This window comes from Lucilia cuprina, chromosome 3 (genome assembly GCF_022045245.1).
Source record: "Lucilia cuprina isolate Lc7/37 chromosome 3, ASM2204524v1, whole genome shotgun sequence".
NCBI classification, from domain to species: domain Eukaryota; kingdom Metazoa; phylum Arthropoda; class Insecta; order Diptera; family Calliphoridae; genus Lucilia; species Lucilia cuprina.
Genome location: NC_060951.1, coordinates 37,924,070 through 37,945,773, shown reverse-complemented (window position 1 = coordinate 37,945,773; position 21,704 = coordinate 37,924,070). Strand labels below are relative to the sequence as shown.

Genomic DNA, 21,704 nt, shown 5'->3' with positions numbered 1-21,704 from the left:
TTGCGTAGTTAAGAAATAAATGATGAAGTCAGGCGTTTATACTAGAAACTATGACGCATCCTAGATACAACATTAAAGTGTGAGAACCAAAGCCACTTTACTTCACAGCAACAATTACAATGGATCTTAAATATGATAGAAAACGAACCCAAACAACAATAAACAGAACATTAGACGAAAAAAAAACACACACACAAACACAAGATTTATTATGTATGAATTAATGTGATGTAAAAAACTAGGGAAAAAGAAATTCAATATAATAAATAAAGAAATACATACGCATAAAAATAATAAAAAAGGTGGGTAATGTGAATAAAATAATGTTTCTTCATAATTTAAGGGTGGTTTAATTATCAAATCAAATACAACTTAGGAAATACACAATTTGTACGTTTAAATAAAAAATAAACTTTATTGCGACGCATACAAAAGAAGCGAACAAAAACTTTTTCTTATAAACTTAGTTTTAAAGTTAGAGTAATACATACAAAAAAAATCATCTTAAAGTATAAATAGTTTTTTTATATAAAAAATATAATAATAGGTAAAAACTTCTTTATTTATCGCGAAATGTAAAGATCGCGTCGAATCCAAACAATACACCATTGACGATAGAAAGTGATGCCTTTATTAGAGCCATATCTCGAGTTCGGGTACGAAATGAATGTTCCCATGCTTCTATGATAAATACACCAGAGGCTATAAATAGAGCACAGCCCATAATACTGAAAAATATATCGATTCTTCGATGAACTGAGGCACGCATTAGAGCCCCTGAAAATAGCAAAAATTATTTCCAAGCTTTGTAACTTATATCGCCAGTGATTATTTACCCACAAATACTCCAAAGAGCACTATAATATAACCAGCAAATGTACCGGTAGCTAATAAAGACGCCAGTATATCACGATCATCGAAACTGTAATAATGCAAGACCAGACATGCTACAGAAAAGCCCTGCAAAAATGGTTAACAATTTTGATGAAGTTTAAAATCACTCTCTAGAAACAATAAGTGCAAAACCAAGATTCTATAACACACCAGTTGAGAAACTTACTCAAATGCATATGTGATCACACTCAGACTACAAAAAGGCCTATAGTCCAGACTTTAAATTGGACTATAGTCTAGTTCATAAAATGGTCTATAGTCCAAACTGTAGAATGATCTATATAGTCCAGACTATAGAAAGAACTATAGTCCAGATTATAGAATGGTGTATAGTACAGACTATAGAATGGTCTATAGCTCAGAATCGTCTATAATCCAGACTATAGAATGGTTGTCCAGACTATAGAATGGTCTATAGTCCAGACTATAGAATGGTCTATAGGCCAGACTATAGAATGCTCTATAGACCAGACTATAGATTGGTCTATAGGCCAGACGTTCCCATGCTTCTATGATAAATACACCAGAGGCTATAAATAGAGCACAGCCCATAATACTGAAAAATATATCGATTCTTCGATGAACTGAGGCACGCATTAGAGCCCCTGAAAATAGCAAAAATTATTTCCAAGCTTTGTAACTTATATCGCCAGTGATTATTTACCCACAAATACTCCAAAGAGCACTATAATATAACCAGCAAATGTACCGGTAGCTAATAAAGACGCCAGTATATCACGATCATCGAAACTGTAATAATGCAAGACCAGACATGCTACAGAAAAGCCCTGCAAAAATGGTTAACAATTTTGATGAAGTTTAAAATCACTCTCTAGAAACAATAAGTGCAAAACCAAGATTCTATAACACACCAGTTGAGAAACTTACTCAAATGCATATGTGATCACACTCAGACTACAAAAAGGCCTATAGTCCAGACTTTAAATTGGACTATAGTCTAGTTCATAAAATGGTCTATAGTCCAAACTGTAGAATGATCTATATAGTCCAGACTATAGAAAGAACTATAGTCCAGATTATAGAATGGTGTATAGTACAGACTATAGAATGGTCTATAGCTCAGAATCGTCTATAATCCAGACTATAGAATGGTTGTCCAGACTATAGAATGGTCTATAGTCCAGACTATAGAATGGTCTATAGGCCAGACTATAGAATGCTCTATAGACCAGACTATAGATTGGTCTATAGGCCAGACTATAAAATGGTCTCTATAGTCCAAACTATAGTCCAGACTATAGAATGGTCTATAGTCCAGACTATAGAATGGTCTCTATAGTCCAAACTATAGTCGAGACTATAGAATGGTCTATAGTCCAGACTATAGAATGGTCTATAGTCCAGACTATAGTCCAGACTATAGAATGGTCTATAGTCCAGACTATAGTCCAGACTATAGAATGGTCTATAGTCCAGACTATAGAATGGTCTATAGTCCAGACTATAGAATGGTCTATAGTCCAGACTATAGAATAGTCTATAGTCCAGACTATAGAATGGTCTATAGTCCACACTATAGAAAGGTCTATAGTCAAGACTATAGACCTTTCTAGACTATAGAATGGTCTATACTCCAGACTATAGAATGGTCTACAGTCCAGACTATAGAATGGTCTACAGTCCAGACTATAGAATGGTCTACAGTCCAGACTATAGAATGGTCTACAGTCCAGACTATAGAATGGTCTACAGTCCAGACTATAGAATGGTCTATAGTCCAGACTATAGAATGGTCTATAGTCCAGACTATAGAATGGTCTATAGTCCAGACTATAGAATGGTCTATAGTCCAGACTATAGAATGGTCTATAGTCCAGACTATAGAATGGTCTATAGTCCAGACTATAGAATGGTCTATAGTCCAGACTATAGAATGGTCTATAGTCCAGACTATAGAATGGTCCATAGTCCAGACTATAGAATGGTCTATAGTCCAGACTATAGAATGGTCTATAGTCCAGACTATAGAATGGTCTATAGTCCAGACTATAGAATGGTCTATAGTCCAGACTATAGAATGGTCTATAGTCCAGACTATAGAATGGTCTATAGTCCAGACTATAGAATGGTCTATAGTCCAGACTATAGAATGGTCTATAGTCCAGACTATAGAATGGTCTATAGTCCAGACTATAGAATGGTCTATAGTCCAGACTATAGAATGGTCTATAGTCCAGACTATAGAATGGTCTATAGTCCAGACTATAGAATGGTCTATAGTTCAGACTATAGAATGGTCTATAGTTCAGACTATAGAATGGTCTATAGTTCAGACTATAGAATGGTCTATAGTTCAGACTATAGAATGGTCTATAGTCCAGACTATAGAATGGTCTATAGTCCAGACTATAGAATGGTCTATAGTCCAGACTATAGAATGGTCTATAGTCCAGACTATAGAAAGGTCTATAGTCCAGACTATAGAAAGGTCTATAGTCCAGACTATAGAAAGGTCTATAGTCCAGACTATAGAAAGGTCTATAGTCCAGACTATAGAATGGTCTATAATCCAGACTATAGAATGGTCTTTAATCCAGACTATAGAATCGTCTATATAGACTAGACTATAGAATGTTCTATAGTAAAGACTGTAGAAAGGACGTAAACTGAAGACAATAGAACTGAAGACGATAGAACTTAATCCAGACTATAGAATGATCTATAATACAGACTACAGAATGGTCTATAGCACAAACTCCTTGCTGCATTTTAGAAAATTGTTAAAAAAATTAAATGACGTTCCAATTGCGAAATTTAAAATTCACTAATATTTTACTATTTTCTCCAGTGCTTAAATTTGCTGCAAAAAAAAAATATATTATGAACTACTGTTTAACACTCCATTTCACAATTTTTTTATGGAATCATTTTTTGCACTTAATTGTTTCATTCGTTTAGCACTTAGTTTTGTTTAGTTTTGATTTTTTTTTAATAATTACCAATTCCAAAAATTTCACCAAATTTATGCGTCCTTTACGTTCACCATGTGACATTTTGTTAAATAATATTTTTTTTAACCAAACACAATTTTAATTAATTTTAGTTGTTATTATTTTTTTGCAATTTCTTAAGTTTTAATATCCATATCCTTTTTTGCACTGGATTTTTACAAAAATTTCTTTAAATTTCGATTAATTAAAGATGATTTCCGTTCGAATGTATTCAACATGATGGTTGTTAAATCACAACTGACAAACGTCCAGTTTAACCGAAAAAATGCACAGTGATTGAGTTATGCTAATTTAAACTTTACAATGAATTATTAAATGCTGGACTAAACGACCCACCGACCGAAAGCACAACCATAAATGCTGTTTACATATGCACTCAAATAAAATTTACTTTTTTTCCCACCCACAGCTGTAGAAAACATATTGAAAACAAAAAAAAAGAAAACCTTTTGAAAAAACAAGACAGAAAAATATGATGAAATTATAAAACTATTAATTAGTAATCATGCAGAGTCAAAAAGGAAATATGTTCTACACTTGTACGCTTTTCAACTTGAATTTTTGAATTACGAAAAAAAATACACACATGAAATTCTGAAAATTTCTGTTTTGAAATGATAAAAAGATCATAACAGATGCTTGAAGTGGTTGTAATGCTGTATGCGGAATATTAATGATATATCAAATGTAAAACAATTATGATAATCTTACATTTTTAAATTAGCTAATATGTAAGTCATCATAAGATTTTTGATACTATGTCACTGTGGAAAGCTCTACCGTAGTTCAGGATATAGAATACAACTATAATCCAAACCAAATTTCGAAATACTTTACGTGAACATCTGCTATGTTGGCCTATTTCACGGTGGTCTTTTCCAACCACTGTACGACTCCCCACCTCCCCAATGTGCTTCTTACACGCAGAAGGAAATTTACGTTTATGGGCTTTCAAGCACTTAAGCTATCTAATCTCCGACTATTGCTGCCCCATTGCTTAACTTCCGAGATGCATAAACATCACTTCCGTATACAATCATGCAGATGAGAGATGTCAGATTATGGGGTTCTCTGGTTCGACTTCATGTTAAATCATTCCAAAGAATGTCCAAGGAGTGAACTGACCAGTTTATAGTCCGGGTAGACTGTAGGTACTGGTATCACCTCTTTATCCTGGGATGGCACTATACAAAGATGAGGGTCGATTATTAAGAGAACATGCCCCAGGAGGACTATAGCCCAGTCTATTAAATAGACTAGCAAATACTAAAATTCAAAGTATAAAATATACTATACGTTATCAACCATGCAGATAAGATGCACCAAATTATGTAGTTTTCTGGTTCTACTCCATGTCAAATCATTCCAAGGAATGAAGTGACATCACCTGTTTATAGCCCGGCCAGACTACAGGTACTGGTAGCACCTTTACATTAGGATTGCACTACACCAAGATGAGTGTCGGGAACATGCCTCAGGGGGACTAAGCCCAGTCTATTAAATAGACTAGCAAAGACTAAAATTCAGAGTATAAAATATACTATACGTTTACAACCACGCAGATTAAACATACCAGATTATATAGTTCTCTGGATCGACTCCATGTCAAATCATTCCAAGGAATGCCCATACCATTCCAAAGTCCGGGCAGACTACACTGGTAGCACCTCTTTACCTCGGGATTGAACTACGATAAGATGAGGATTCATGAAGGAAACGTGCCCCGGGGGGACTATAGTTCAAGCTATTGAATAGACTAGCAAAGACTAAAATTTAGAGTATAAATTATACTACAGGTCAGACTGTAAAATATACTATAGTCCAGACTGTTCAATAGACTATTGTCCAGACTATAGAATAGATTATAGTACAGAGTACAAAATGGACTAGAGTACAGACTATAATATAGACTACTGTCCAGAATATATATAATGTCTGGAATCAATATTGTCCACATTAAAGAATATACTTTAATACAGACTATAGAATATACTATAATCCAGACTGTGGAATAGACTATAAAACAGACTTTAATCTACGCTAGTAGGCCATATTCCCGACAATAGAATATACAGATAACTAAATGAACAATAGTCTGGTCTTTAGATTAAACTAATTATAGCCCAGACAATAGGCTATATAAGAGTTTATAGTCCAAACATTAGATAGGACTATGCTATAGTCCAGACTATATGATAAATTATATCCATCGTACAGTAGGGCATTCTCATAAACAAAACCACTTGAGGAAGTAAAAGTGGACAATACAGAAGTGGGACCCCCTCCTGACTTACAAAAACATAACAACATATAACGGAATCGCACAGAGGCAACAACAGCAGCAATACCAGCGACCACGAATTAACCGAACAATTCCTATATTTATGTGTAAGAGGTAGATGTTTTAAATACTTTATTGCTGTCTTTTTTCTCTCTATACATAATTTTCAAAATACTCACTACATTAAAATGCCAATTTATAATGTTGCAAGTTAGTTTGTAAATTCATTATGGACAAGTAGTACTCCGTGTGTTTTTGACTAATAGAGATGATTGCTATTTTAATAACATCCAAAAAAGGGGTTATGAGAATTAGAACTTGAACTAAAGGGGGGGGGGGGGTTAAATAAAGGTATAAAAATGCTATGGGGGGCTTTGTGTAAGCCCATAAAACGCACTTTTTTCGGGTTATTTGATCTTTTGTCTTTTACTGCCGTTGTAAATAAGAAATTAGCCTACTTTTAAAGATAATTAATTAATAAATTAGGTACTTATGTTTTAGATGAGTAGGTCTGTAAAATAAGCGAAAAAATTTAATGTATATGCACATTGAAAAAAGAGGTCAATTATTTTTAAAAATCTTGGATTAAGGGTATTCATAGGCAATGAATGTGAGTGAATGTGTTATAATTATCAAATAGTTTGTAAATTTTAGCTAACAATAATCCAAGTATGTATCCAACCAAGTGTTACGTTAATCTCGGGTAATAAAGCATTATGAGGCAAACATTTTTTTCTCAAACTATCAAGCTATATTTTTTAAAAATGTAATATTTCATTGTTAAAATTTTAAAAGAATAATATAACAAATGATCCTTATGAAACATTTTCATTGAATTTATAAGCAATTTCATTTCATCAATGAAATAGTTTCAGAGTGAAGTCAAACATACAATTAAAAAAATAATCTCACATTCATATACAAGCAGAGAAAAAACATGGTTATTACAACTATTCTATATTTACTGTAATAATATATTGTTGTCAAAAATATAATTTTTATTTTAATATTTTTTACTGTAAAAGTGTTTTAATCTCAATGGAAATTATAAATTTTAGTTTGATTCACTGAAACATAACTATTTTTGTAACAACTTAATAATGATAACAATGAAAACATATTATTTTATTTACAACCATTTAGACTTACAAATTACCATTTGATGTTATGTTGCAAATGTTATTACACCATTTTCCGTTGAACCATGTGACAGAAACTGTTAGAAAACGTCAAATTTTGTAAATTAATAAATAAATACAAAGTTTCAGTGAGTTTTATAAAAAAATAAAAATATTAAATCTCTGTAGACTAGACTCTTGACTAAACTATATACTATACTATTGACTAGTCCTTAGACTAAACCAAACAATAGACTAACCTAAAGAAGTTTATAGTCTAGTCTAGACAACTTCAGACTATAGGCAAAGCTATAGATTAGAATAGACGAATGTCGCGTGCTCACCTGCCTTGACGGCCTTATCATTCTAAGAAGTACTCAGGTGGCAATTTGTATACATGGATGTGCTGGTAGTAGCCCCTTTGCGGAATGACGTACAGCATGAGATCAATCTCAATGCATACCCCGACACGGAAAAAGCAATCACGGGTCTAAAGTCAATAGAAGCGGAGAGCCTCAACATCAGGTGAAAACAATCTTCCGGTGTTCTACACCGGAAGCCGACCACCCTTATGTTGCCATAAAAGATTGCATTCTCAAGAATGCAATCCCCATCAACTTATGAACTACTGCATTGCATTTCTTAACCTCATTAAGCCCGCGCAACCAAACTACATTGATGACCCTGTTGTTTCGGCAACAGCACCTAGAGACGTAGTCCGAAAAATAAATCAGTCAATAAATCTGGATCCCTTTTTATGTCGAGATACTGTGACAAAAGATGTAGGAACTTTCAAAGTCAATTCAAATCTAATAATTTAACCGACAAATTAAGTGGTGGACTTTAACTATAAGACGCGTAGCATAAAACAATATGAATCCTATTGTGAAGGCAACAGTACCAGAGGTAAGATGTATTCCAAATCCAAATTATTTGTGACCTGGAGGGCGGAGGAGACTATTCCGATCGTTTACCAACCAACATCAATCAGTTTTATCCTCAGACCATAAGGAATGATCTACGGGCAACAACCAAGTGTCAACCTGAAAATTCCGCAACCTATAATGGCGCCCTACTGCGCGAAGATTTAGAGATACTCCACGGTTTCAGGAATCGAGCACAGGTTGCTCTTTCACATAACCCAGTGACATCTATTAAGATGGCAACAGCAAAGGAAAGAGAATCCAGACATATATGGCATCATATCAGTCCTTAAACCAACATTCTCTCTCTGCAATTTTGGGTATTAAACCACTGACCTGCCGGGACAAGTTCTGTGAGAAACTGACCACCTGTAGTACCAGATTATATGGTGCTCTTCTTATTCGATTCCATGTCAAATCATTACAAGGCAAAGCCGATGATACATTTGACATTACGATTTTATATTCCCGGCAGACTAGACTATATTAGTACCACCTTTTCAACCCGGAATTGCAATAACACCAAGGTGGAGATTTTACCAAGATAACATGTCCCAGGGACATCTAGAATGGAATATAGACTAGACACAGAAAAAATCTCAAAATTTCCCGCTAACCGCTAAAACTGTTTTTCCTCGCAATTGCCCTTTAAAAAATGTCAAATTTGAGGGCAAAATCATCAAATTAGCAACACTGTAAATAACCATTATAAGCAATAATAACAATATTATTATAAATAGAAAAATATGATGAAATTCAATCGTAATCATAATATGATATGTTACAATAACCAAAATATATATTTATGCTCTTTGCACATGGTTACCACAAACATGTTTTTTCTCTGTGTGTAATGAATAAAAAATTGCATTAATTAAATAATGAAATTCAGTGCAGGAATACATCATTTCTTTTCAAATATAAAACTTATTTGGGGTTAACCACATATTTTTATATAAAGTATTCAAAAAACCGTTACTTATTTATAGATTATTTTTTATAAAAATTTTTCTCAGTGTTTTTTAAAGTTTCTGCAAACAAAAAAAGCTTTACAAAAAGCTTACTTTTCTACATGTTCGAAATTATTTATACAACTATTGTTTAAGTAAAAAAGCTTAATATAGTATAAGAGTTTGCTAGTAAGTTATTAAAAATATAAAACAACCTTAATAAGATGTTTATGATTACTAAGATATTTTTCTCAATTTTCTATCAAATTTAACATGCAATATAATAATTGATTGTAATAATTTTGTCATTAGTTCTAGTAGCGAACGTGATTGCATAGGTTGTTCTAATAAAACTTTTTTTTAAATTTATTAATTCTACTTTACCGTGTACATAATGTCTGCAAGTGTTATAGATTTATTAACTTTGAAGAATGAAGTCTTTAAATCGTATCTATTTTGGTCAGGAGTCTTGGCTTTAAAAATGATTATTGTAATGCCTTTATTGACGGGCATTCAAAGATTTACAACTCATGTAAGTAAATTTATATATTAACCATCTGTTTTTGAAAATCAAATGGGAGAATTACGAGAAGTTTCTAGAATTGAAAATATTTCAAAAGTGAGATTAATAAAAGTGCCTCGTAAACTATTTCAGTCCCCAAATTTTCCTAAATATTTATATTGATACTAATGTTAACAAAATGTTAACAAAAGTGTAAGACTTATTATTTTTACTTTTCAGATATTCGTATTCAATTTACTTTGGATAAGAGGTGCCACACCCATTGTTAATAGTTCGCCCATTTTTCTAAATATTCATATTTATATATAATAGATATACAAATTTTAGTTTTTACTTTATATTGTACTAAAGTACAAAATCAGTAAAAATTTTAGATGAACGGATTTTAGTAATTATCTGGTTTAGTAGGGTAGAAGGGGGACCTTAAGCCACTTTTTTGAGGTGTTTTGATCCCAAGGCTCTACTTGGGGGTACGGTTGTATGGGGGCTAGGCGAAAAAATGGACCGATTTTAATCATTTTCAATAGCGTTTGTCCTTGGACCAAAAGAAAAGTATGTACCAAATTATGTTTAAAAATTCGATCTGTAGCGTGCGCACATGGACACACAGACAGATAGACCGAGGGACAAAGCTTAACATAGAAGATGATTCTCAGTAGATTGGTATACTTTAAGGTGGATCGAGGACCAATATTTTTGAGTGTTACAAACATGCACACACGCATAGTACCCTCCCCACTATAGTGGCGTAGAGTATAAAAATACAAATATTAAAACTTATTTTAATTATTTAACTTATAGTAATTATTTAACTTATAGTAAACTTATAAAAACTGTGTGGCCTCCGGTAGGTTAGTGGTTAGTGTTCTAGTCTGGTAGACCGGAGGTGGTGGGTTCGATTCCCACCCGTGGCACTGGTTAAGGAGCGCACAACAGGCCCGATAGAGGCCTAGGTGTATTTCTTCGGATTTGATGTGTATACATCCTCCTTTCAAACTAACTAACTAACTATAGTAAACCCGATATTTATTTTTTAATTCCCATAAGTTTAAAAAAACAATTTGCTAATTATTGTTTCTACATTTTAACAACATTTTGCTCTACATCAAAGGACTTTCCTTTATTTGGCGCATGTGCCCCAGGGGCAGTTCTGCGTTTTAATTTATTTTTTCGTTCTTCAAATTATGATACTGAAAAAAATATTATTTCTTGTTATTCGCTATTGTTATTGACGTTCTATTTCCAATATAGTTTTTCAATCACAAAAATTAAAAAAGTTAGCTCAAAAAATTCACACAGTGAAATATTTTTCACTAGCCTTTGAAAAACAATCGTCTGCCTACCATCATATGTAAAATTAATCTTACAATCTTACAGGGATGATAAATAATCGATAAACGAAAACAAAATTATTCGGGTTTTGGCTGATGTGCCCCTATGGGGATTGATCCCCCCTTCTATCCTACCAGGTCTACTTTTTCTAGGCTGCCCATTTTTCGCCTATAGATATATGAATGTCAAAATTGCAAATACATATATTCCCTTTAAAGTTATTTATTTACCTAGTTATTTAATTTATATATATGTGCATTTATAATCCAGTTTTTTTTCTACAATTTAATTAAAACTATTATTTTTAATTTCTCGTTCTTATTTACAGTTTTTTAATCTTTTATATGATTATAAATCGTTTATCAAAATGATAATTGAATGTCCCCTCCTAGCTTAATACGTAGTATTTGTTTTTAATAATTATTATATTTCAAATGATTTTCATTATAAAAAAAAAACTAGTTGGATTTTAGTTAGATTAATTGCATTTCACACAATGTTTAAGGTGCTAAAACGTACTTTAATTTGGTTATTAAATTTAGTACCCAACATTTTTTGGGCCGCTTAACAGATTAGTAAAATCTTGGATTATCATACACATTTTATGTTTCTATGGAAACTGGAAGTGGAACTTGCATGTCTATAATCTTTAAAACTGTTATTCTATAACAAACTTTGTTAGGAACTTAATCTTAATAACCGTAGAAGCGCTGAAATCGGTACAAATGTTTCTTAAACATTTTGTACTATGGTACTATATTAGTCAATTTTACCCTCAAGTACCATCACTAAAACATTCTCACTACAAATAAATAGTATCTCTCTGAAGAGAAAAAGTAAAAGCAATAAGAGTTTTAACGAATACCGGCCGGCGAACTTATTTATTTGCTTATCTCATAAATATTTGATAAACTTTTAATATTTGTGAACACAAAAAGCTTTAAATATTTAACAAATACATTAAAACGTATAAACTATTGCTGTTTTACTTCTCAGTTTTATTTGTATAAAGTTTAATATATTATCTCTTGTTAGAAGAAAACTTTAAGAGGGACCTTTGACTGACCTCCCTGTAATTTGAAATATGTATATAATTTACACTTTTCTTTCAGAGTTCACTGAACTTAACCTAAGGAGGTTGTAATCTATGTGGACTTGAGTCTCTCCAGTTTGATAAGAGTTGGAGAGACTCCTAGACCTAGGCACTTCTATAGTCTTGAATAGTCTTTAATAGACGAATCTTAATTACACTTAAATCAATATTATTTTGATCTTAATCGAGCTTAAATCAAAAACAAGTATGAATGTATAATCGGGCATAGCCGACCATATGATACCCTACACCAGTCAGTATGCTAAGCGCATTTCATTTGTTTTTTTTTACTTTATTCCGGAATATTTTTATTTTTTATTTCATATTTTTTTTTGGCAAACAAAGAGATTTTTTACAAGAGGACTCAAAGGGGAGTTGGGGAAAATATGGCCCTATCCTTATAAATGTTGGCAGGGGAAGTTAAGTCTACTTCAAAGTTATTTATATATAATTTAAAAGTTTTATTAGTATTTGTAAGTGAATTTTGACCTTCAAGTCATTTTCTAAAGGGGAGTTTGTATGGGGTCAAATAAAGCCCGATCATTAAAAAAAATCGGTAGTTTCATTTAAAGTTCTATAAAATTAAGTTTCGGCTTTTATTAACATAATATAAGCTCAAATAAGCTCAAAGGCCCTATATACGGGGGGTACGGTTGTATGGGGGCTAGTCGAAATAATGGACCGATTTTAATAATTTTCAATAGGCTTCGTACTTTCATCCAATTATCTTGAAAATTGCGGCCTGTTCCTTGCGCACAAGGTTTACATGGACAGCAAGCCAGCCAGACGGACGGACGGACATAGCTTAATCGACTCAGAAAATGATTCTAAGCCGATTGGTATACTTTAAGGTAAATATAGGACGAATATTTTTGTATGTTACAAACATCAGCACAAACCCAATATACCCTCCCCACTAAAGTGATGTAGGGTATAATTAAATTATAATTCCCCAAAATAATAAATAAGAACAAAAACGTAGAAGTCTAAATTTAATCGTACTTGAATTAAGAATTTTATTCTTGATTTAGGAAACCCGTACTTGCTGAGAGAGAAGATATAAATAAAAATTGGTTATTGTAGAATGATTATTGGTTTATTGTAGGAATTTTTAAGGAAAATGTGCGTTATAAACCTAAAATAAACAATTAATATATTTATGAATACGATCGGGAAATATGTCTAGTTTTGAACACTACTGTACGCCATTTCATTCAAAATTCAAACAACTAAAGTTCAGCTATAACATAAAACATATTTTGTACATCTTTTTATTTAGGTTGTTTCTCTTATCAATGAGAAAAGTAAACATTAAACCTCTTTCGTACAAAAAAAACCCACAAAATACACAAAGAGAATTTCAATATAGAAAAAACACACCATACAAAAAAGTTCACTACAAAATAGTTGACCAAATATCGAATAAAAACCAACCACAATAGTTTAATACTGCAAGGCAAAAGCTACGGATCTATACGGTTTAAAAAAATTATAAAAAAAAACACAGAAAAAATGTCCGTTGTAGAATTATTAAGTTTTGACAATGTTGTCTTCAAGGCCTACGTTTTCTGGAGTGCAGTGTTGGTCATTAAAATGTTATTGATGGGACCCTTGACCGGTATCCAACGTTTCAAGACTAAGGTAAATAGATAATATGGAAAATTCGAGAGTAGAGTATGTAGAGAAAGTGTTGTAACTAATCAATGTTAGTTAGTGAATGTTAAAAGGTCAAAGTCTGTTAGTGGATAAGAAAGAGAATGAGAGAACTATTAAGATAAGCTGTAGGAAGAGAGTTAGAAATTAACTGAGTTCGATTATTATTTATGGTGTTGACCGGTAATAGATGAAATTTTTTGTTTTCAGCTGTTAAGTCAGCATGATGAAGCAAAAATTGAGGAAAAAAATTATATTTTTTTGAAATAGATGTTTATGGAAGCATTTTGTAATAAAGGCGTGTGTTGGTTTTGAGTTCCAGTTGCATATTAAAGAGATATTTTTGTTTGTTATGGAGAACAATAAATAACATGAATGTATTGATAAACGAGGGTTGTTTTGGGAATTAATTAAGTAATTAGTTATATAGTTAGTTGGTTAGTTAGTTAAAAGGTTAATTACTTAGTTAGTTAGGTATTCAGTTAGTTAGTTCGTTAGTTAATTAGTTATTTACTTAGTTCGTTAATTAATTAGTTAGTTAGTTAGTTAGTTAGTTAGTTAATCAGTTAGTTAATCAGTTTGTTAGTTGTTAGTTATTTAATTAGTTAGTTAATCAGTTAGTTAGTTGTTAGTTAGTTGTTAGTTATTTAGTTAGTTAGTTAGTTAGTTAATTCGTTAGTTAGTTAGTTAGTTAGTTAGTTAGTTAGTTAGTTAGTTAGTTAGTTAGTTAGTTAGTAAGTTAGTAAGTTAGTTAGTTAGTTAGTTAGTTAGTTAGTTAGTTAGTTAGTTAGTTAGTTAGTTAGTTAGTTAGTTTGTTAGTTAGTTATTTAGTTATTTAGTTAGTTAGTTAGTTAGTTAGTTAGTTATTTAGATAGTTATTTTGTTAGTTAGTTAGCTAGTTAGTTAGTTCGTTAGTTAATTAGTTAATTAATTAGTTAGTTAGTTAGTTATTTAGCTAGTTAGTAGTTAGGTAGTCGGTTAGTTAGTTAATTCGTTAATTATTTGATTAGATAGTTTGAAAAGCCTCTATCGGGCCTGTTGTGCGCTCCTTAACCAGTGTCACAGGTGGGAATCGAACCCACCATCTCCGGTCTATCAGACTAGAACCCTAACCATAAACCTTACAGGCCAGGTTAGTTAGGTAATTAGTTAGTTTGAAAGGACGATACACCATACATCAAACAAGAAAAAATACTATTAGGCGTCCTTCGGGTCTGTTGAGCACTCCTTATCAGTATCGCTTGAAACCCCAATTCAGTACGAACCTGATCTTAAACTCCCTCCAGGTTGTGGTTGTGATATAATGTGCCCAGTGGGCCACTTTCGGTAAGCAGAACTGGCGCTGTGTGATGAACCAAACGTAATGTTACGGTGCCCAAATACAGATATACTTCCTAGCACAGTTTTGTTCCCGACCGACACATAAATTTATGACCTGTCATTCTTAATATCTCTATTTTCTCCGCAATTTCTGATTTTATAATCGAATTGTCTATTCTTTTATTTCAGACTTTCGCCAACCCTGAAGATTTACTATCCAAAAAGGACAAAGTTAAATTCGATGATCCCAATGTTGAACGTGTACGCAGGTAACGCTTTAAAATCCTTACAAATTATAAAATCAGTTTATTTATTATTCTATTTCTTTTACTTTTCCAGAGCCCATCGCAATGATATGGAAAACATTTTACCCTTCTTTGCCATTGGTTTCTTGTACGTCTTAACCAATCCTGCCAGTTTCTTGGCTGTTAACCTCTTCCGTGCCGTTGCTCTTGCACGTATTGCTCATACTTTGGTTTATGCTGTCGTTGTGGTGCCACAACCTGCTCGTGCTATTTCCTTCTTTGTTGCCTTGGCCGCTACTGCCTATATGGCTGTACGTGTGCTCATCTTTGCTCTCTAAGAGGTTGTAATCAGCTTTATGTACTTTAATGTAAAAAGTATTTATATATTTTTTTTTTTGTAATTCGTAGAAGTAATTTTTTTGTGGAAACAAAATTTTTTAGATAAAACCTATTTTTGTAATAAAATCAACCGAAATTCAGTAAGAAAATGTGTTGTTGTTAAGAGTTTAAATGTTTCTTCGGTTCCGATTAAGTTGTTGCAGATTTAGTATACAATTTAAAGATTGACAATTATATCCTTAATTTAATTTTAATAATTTAAGTAAGAAATTCAAATGCTAATCCGAAATTAGAGGAATTTGTTAGGCCTGCAACTCTGGCGAGTACTAATAGGAACTTTAGAAAGTCTCTTTGGATCTATTATTTATATATCAAGATCATAAAAAAGTCACTATAAAGTTAATTCTACCTCTTCTAGATCGGTTAATTATAAAGTATTGTTCCGGTGTCTCTCTTCTGGAAACTAGTCGAAACGTTAAAAGAATCTAATCAGATATATTATCGATAAATCAAGATCATAAGAGTTAAATACAGAGTTGGTCCTAGGAACATCAAATCCGAAGAAATACACCTAGCCCACTATCGGGCCTGTTGTGCGCTCCTTTATAAAGTGTTGTTCTTGTGTCTCTCGTGAAAATAATTGAAACTTTTAAAGAATCCGATTATTATATGATAAAAGAGTTCAATACAAAGTTGGTCATATCTGCTCTTGATCGATAGGAAATTATTGAAATTTTTAAAGAATCTGATTTGATCTATAATCGCTTTCCACACCATAAAAGACATCCATAAAATCTTAGTCTAGGATCTTCTAGATCGCCTTAACGTAAATATATTCTCCATCTTATACAAACATCTTATATACATATGTACCTGCAGTTATGATAGCAACCCAATTATTCCGATATAAGAGTTCGGTAAGAATAGCTACAGGACCAGTTTCAGAAATTGCATCCTCACTGTAATTTGCTATGGAGCATTAATATCAGTATCAGGCAATTTAAATTTATACGTTATCAAAGATCACTATCATTATGACAACTGATCAAGTCGCCACTTAAAGTACCCCCACTATGAGTCCTTCGGACGATCCCCAGTATCCCTATAAACATGGCACAAACAAATCTACATAAACTAACCTAATCATACCGACTGCACCTTGAATTTAAATGCAAAATAAGACAGCAGTAATAAAAAATCTCTTATCAATGAAAAATTAAAGAAATTAGACCTCTTCAGTAACCCCGGGAAAGATGATAAAACATATTAGTCCAAATGAATGACCAAATATTGAATTGAAATAAAAAAACATTTAATTTAAAACCTTTTAGCAAACACTACACAACGAAAGTCACTTTAGTCTATAAAAAAATGTCAGCTTTAGAATTAATATCTTTTGACAATGAAGTCTTTCGATCCTATGTTTTGTGGGGTACTATAATGGTTACCAAAATGTTGCTAATGGGGCCATTGACTGCCCTGCAACGTTTTAAAAATAAGGTAAATTGATTAGGTGATCTCGAGCTTCCGAGAGATATTAAAAAGTTTCTCTAATTATAGACCTTTAACAATCCTGAAGATTTAACCTCCAAAGATAATAAGGTTAAATTCGATGATCCTGATGTGGAACGTTGTAGAAGGTAATGAAGGTTGTTAAATTTTTAAGTTTTATCTCATTAAATAATTTTCATTATTTACAGAGCCCATCGCAATGATATGGAAAACATTGTACCATATCTGGCCCTTGGTTTCTATTATGTCATAACTAATCCATCTGCCGATATAGCTATAAATGTTTTCCGTGCCGTGGGTATTGCTCGTATTGTTCATACCTTGGTTTATGCTGTTTTTGTTATTCCTCAACCTGCCCGTGTTCTTTCCTATATGGTTGGTTTGGTTGCTACTGTATACATGGCTATTCGGATCATGATTTATGCATTTTAAACAATTTTCTACTTTTAAGTTAAATTATTAATATCTGTACATAAACGAGGAATAAATTGTATTCTTGAAAATACAAGTTTCAGAAATTTGAGTTGTAATTTTCTTTAACTCCTCACATCGGATGCTGGCAGCTTAAAGAGGTAGTATGTTTTCTAGCCTCAAAATCGCTGTGTATTTAACAGACAGTGATATACAATTCACCTACAGATTCTCAGACGAAGGCATTGTTTCTCATGTCGGGATCTGAAATGGCGCAGTTTTTAAAAGCGCAAAACTCCTTCAGATTCTCATATGAATGTGCTATGTTTGGGTAATAGCGCAGTTGGCACACGAGACGGATAGTTAGGAATTCCAGTAAAATGGAACATTTTAAAAGTCTTCAAAGAATCTTCTAAGAATGACTTAGTGTTTCTCATATTGGGATCTAGTGGAAGTTTGCAAAAGTACAAATGTCATTCAGATTCTCAGACGAATGAAGTTACTCTATTGTAAGAATCACATCTTAACTGGTACACGGGACACATAGTCAAGGATTTCAGTATAAAGAACAATTTAAAAGTCTTCAAGGAGTTGGATACCGGAATTCTCTAATATAAATTTAACAAAGTCAGCGATGCTTAAACTAACCAGGTTTCGTGTCTTAGAATCAGTGGAAACGAACTGCGATTAAAATCTATACAATCTCAAATAAACGGACAACTTTCGAAATTATATCGGAGCACTTTCGAGATTATTCGGGATACAACACATACACTTATTAAAAATGCCTAAAAATCACTAACAGAAATCAGAGTTTCTAAAACTCGTTGATCACTATTTAAGTTTGTTTTTGTTTTTTACCAACAAACATTTTCAAAAAAGATGGGAATATTTCCCTAAGACCCATAAAAGTATATATTAGATTTTGAGACGATGTGTTAAAATCACTATAGGGACCTCACGACAGAAGCTAGACAGCTGAAATTTTGCATAAATATTCTTTATTTATTCTCTATAGTTTCGTATTGAAAATGGGTAAAATCGGTCTACATAGTCTCCATACAAGTGGTCCCCGGAAAACAGTTTTAACAGTTATAAATGTTTTAAAAATACCAGTATAACGATAAAATTCTACATAAATAAGGCTTTTGTGAACCTAAATCTCTTAACCAAATTTTATGAGGATCTATTCATAAATTAAACAAACCCCCCCCCCATATATGGTCTCTTCAAAGAGCTTATATTAGGGTTAGAAATGAGAATACAGCGATGAAATTCGGCATAAACAAGTTTTGTATTAGCCAAAATCTATCTACTAACATTTGTGAGAATCAGCCTATAATTTAAAATACCCTCCTATAAATTCATATTCAGAAGATTACTTTAACGCTTATTTAAGGCTCAGAAATTATAATACCGTGATCAAATTGTATATAAATAAGTTTTGTATTAACCTTAATCTCACTACCGACTTTTGTGAGAATTGGACTATAATAGATCCTACATCCCGTATTAATTCACTTTTAAAATCTTCAAATACTATCTAAAAAATACGTGTCCAGCGATAAAATTCAACATAAGCATGTTTTGTAAGAACCAAAATTTTTGCTGTACATTTTGTGAAGATTGTTCAATAATTGACCGTACTCCCTTCAAAAAATAAATTAACTTCTTTCGATAATAACAAAAGCATTGATTAATTAATCTAAGGATTATTTAGAGAGATTTTTAATATGATGTTACGAACAAAAAGAAATAATCAAGAAAGAACCATTAAGTATCTTCAATCTTGAGCAGGTAGAAAAAATTTAAATATTCTTGTTTTTCCACAGTTTCAAAACCAGTTTAACAAGATTTAATGTTGTTTTTCCGTTGAAAAGATTTCACTCAATTGATTCATATCAGATTTGGGAAAGATATGCATTAAAGTTATTCAGTTCATTTGTGTTGTAAGGGTTATATGTATAAAACTCTTAAAACCCAGATCTGAGCTATGTTCAATCCTAATCTGAACATATGTACAATAAGCTTTTCGAAGACACCTTTTCCTCTTTAATATTGAAATTAAAGCATATTCACTCGCAAAAATGTGTTTCATGTTAAAAATACGATTTGGTTCCTTTTAAATATAAGGTTTCGTGTTTTAACTAAACTGCAAGTAACGAGTTTAGTTTAATTATCACTGTATAACCGACCCCTTCACTAAAGAACTTTACACATTTAAATAACCTTCTGTATTCACATGCACTTTAAAAGAGCAAAACTCTTATACACAACTCTTAATTATTGCGTAAAGAAGAATTAAAAACTAAATTTTCTCTATTCTCTAATAGGACTACTCATTTGTCAGATACACGTTGTTGTTTGTTTTTATACTCTTGAGAATAATTTATTTAAATGACGTGTATGAAATTGTAGATGAAAAATAAAAGAGTTCAAAGCAGGAATCAATTCCATTTTAATAATTTTTAAGGTTTGTTAAAAAGAAAAAATCAGTCTTTACAAATATAGGGCCTCTGATTCGAAATTCATCACCTAGAGTTGGCTTCTGGATTCTTTAACAGTATATGCCTCCTTAGTTAGTTAATTAGTTTGAAAGGAGGATGTACATATGTATATACATCAAGTCCGAAGATATACACCTAGGCCTCTATCGGGCCTGTTGTGCGCTCCTTAACCAGTGCCACAGTTGGGAATCGAACCAACCACCTCCGGTCTACCAGTCTAGAACACTAACCTACCGGAGGCCACTATGCCTTTTAGTTGCGGAGATTTACACGCTTTAAGAAATTTTGAAAATTATTTTTTTTAATATACTTGCTGAGACTGAGCTGTAATCCCTAACTAACACATCCCTAGAGTAAGAATGTCAATTACCCCTATCGCCAATCATTATTTCACGTGAAATATGTTCCCTTTTCACTTTTTTCGGTCACTAACTTTTTTGTCGTGAATAAAATTATCCTGTTGTGAAATTTGTTGAAGGAATTTTGTAAACATTGAACAGCTGTTCCATTTCTCTCGAACTATTTTAAATGAACTGTTCTCTAGAAGTTTAATGTGAGTACCTGACTTGACGACCGTAATGAGAGGTTTCATTAGAGCCATTCCAACTGTTACCTCGACAAGTGGAACACAATTGCCAGTTGGATTAAGAGCTAAGAGGTTTCATTAGAGCCATTCCAACTGTTACCTCGACAAGTGGAACACAATTGCCAGTTGGATTAAGAGCTAAGGGTTCCTATGAAGCCTAACAAAGCATTTAATTTCTAATCACTGACAATACATCCGGGATGGACTAACATCCTGCCATCAAAAGTCATGCTAAAGGGTACACATCTTAGGGATCTGTTAATTCGTCAACATAACCCAGAGGTTAACATCACCGAACACCGAAAACTTTCCGGAATCAAAAAGGCATTATTCAATCAGTACTAATCTCCGGCAGGTCACAGGAGTCTTTTCTGAAATTTCATCAATTTAGATTATTTATATTCTCAGATCATAAAGAACATTTACGGAATGACAAAAACAACGTTAGATTTGGAATGACAGACAACCACTAAGCTTCAACCTATATTGAAGCAACAACATTAACATATACAGAGGTCGTTCCCACGACAATCGGTTCTTCGCAACGGAACGACTCGGAGTTCAACGAACAACGACCAAGAATTGTCAACCCAACCACACTCACTTTACACGTGTCGCTGATACCCGACGGTTTTAGGGTGTTCCCCACTATCATCTTGTGACATTTGTTGAGATTATTATCTCTCAAAGATTTTGGGTAGAAACCACAGCCACTACTTGAATCTCGAAGGAAGCGCAGCCAATGAACTGCCAGGACAAGTCCAGCGGACAACTGGCGCACTTATTTCGTCTTTTTATCGGTTTATGTCGGAAGTTTTTACGTGAGTACCTGCCATGATGTCCTACCCCACGTTGTCTTCATCCACTAGGTAGACTTGAGAACGGTCTACCATCGCCCTTTATCCTTCAATGAAGAACTCAGGTGGCAATTTTTGTATATTGGATTTGACCGGTCCATGTACAAGCACGTTGCTGAAGTACTCGAGCTATCTAATCTCTGACCATTGGACGGCAGTATCCCACATTCTTCCCCTACTATTTACAA

General features: G+C 32.8%; 3 protein-coding genes across 4 annotated transcripts; 2 read left to right on the top strand and 1 right to left on the bottom strand.

Moving 5' to 3' along the window:
- Positions 1-391: 391 nt before the first annotated feature.
- On the bottom strand, positions 392-4,177 carry LOC111684347. The gene is made up of 5 exons (XM_046947066.1): positions 3,855-4,177; positions 1,559-1,682; positions 1,387-1,499; positions 837-969; positions 392-777 (listed from the first exon to the last, which is right to left on the bottom strand). The coding sequence occupies exons 1-5, from the start codon at positions 3,906-3,908 to the stop codon at positions 560-562; spliced, it is 642 nt and encodes a 213-aa protein (XP_046803022.1). The 5' UTR covers positions 3,909-4,177; the 3' UTR covers positions 392-559.
- A 5,332-nt stretch (positions 4,178-9,509) lies between these two features.
- On the top strand, positions 9,510-15,792 carry LOC111684336 (microsomal glutathione S-transferase 1-like). 2 transcript variants are annotated; one of them, XM_023446484.2, is made up of 3 exons: positions 9,510-9,670; positions 15,249-15,328; positions 15,399-15,792. In XM_023446484.2, the coding sequence occupies exons 1-3, from the start codon at positions 9,533-9,535 to the stop codon at positions 15,640-15,642; spliced, it is 462 nt and encodes a 153-aa protein (XP_023302252.1). In that variant the 5' UTR covers positions 9,510-9,532; the 3' UTR covers positions 15,643-15,792. The 2 variants fall into 2 exon arrangements, with proteins under 2 accessions (XP_023302252.1, XP_023302253.1); XM_023446485.2 differs by lacking the exon at positions 9,510-9,670 and adding an exon at positions 13,526-13,727.
- Positions 15,793-16,951: 1,159 nt separating this feature from the next.
- On the top strand, positions 16,952-17,673 carry LOC111684343 (microsomal glutathione S-transferase 1-like). The gene is made up of 3 exons (XM_046946989.1): positions 16,952-17,143; positions 17,204-17,283; positions 17,344-17,673. Exons 1-3 carry the CDS (start codon positions 17,015-17,017, stop codon positions 17,585-17,587), a joined length of 453 nt encoding a protein of 150 aa, XP_046802945.1. The 5' UTR covers positions 16,952-17,014; the 3' UTR covers positions 17,588-17,673.
- The last annotated feature ends 4,031 nt before the right edge of the window (positions 17,674-21,704 follow it).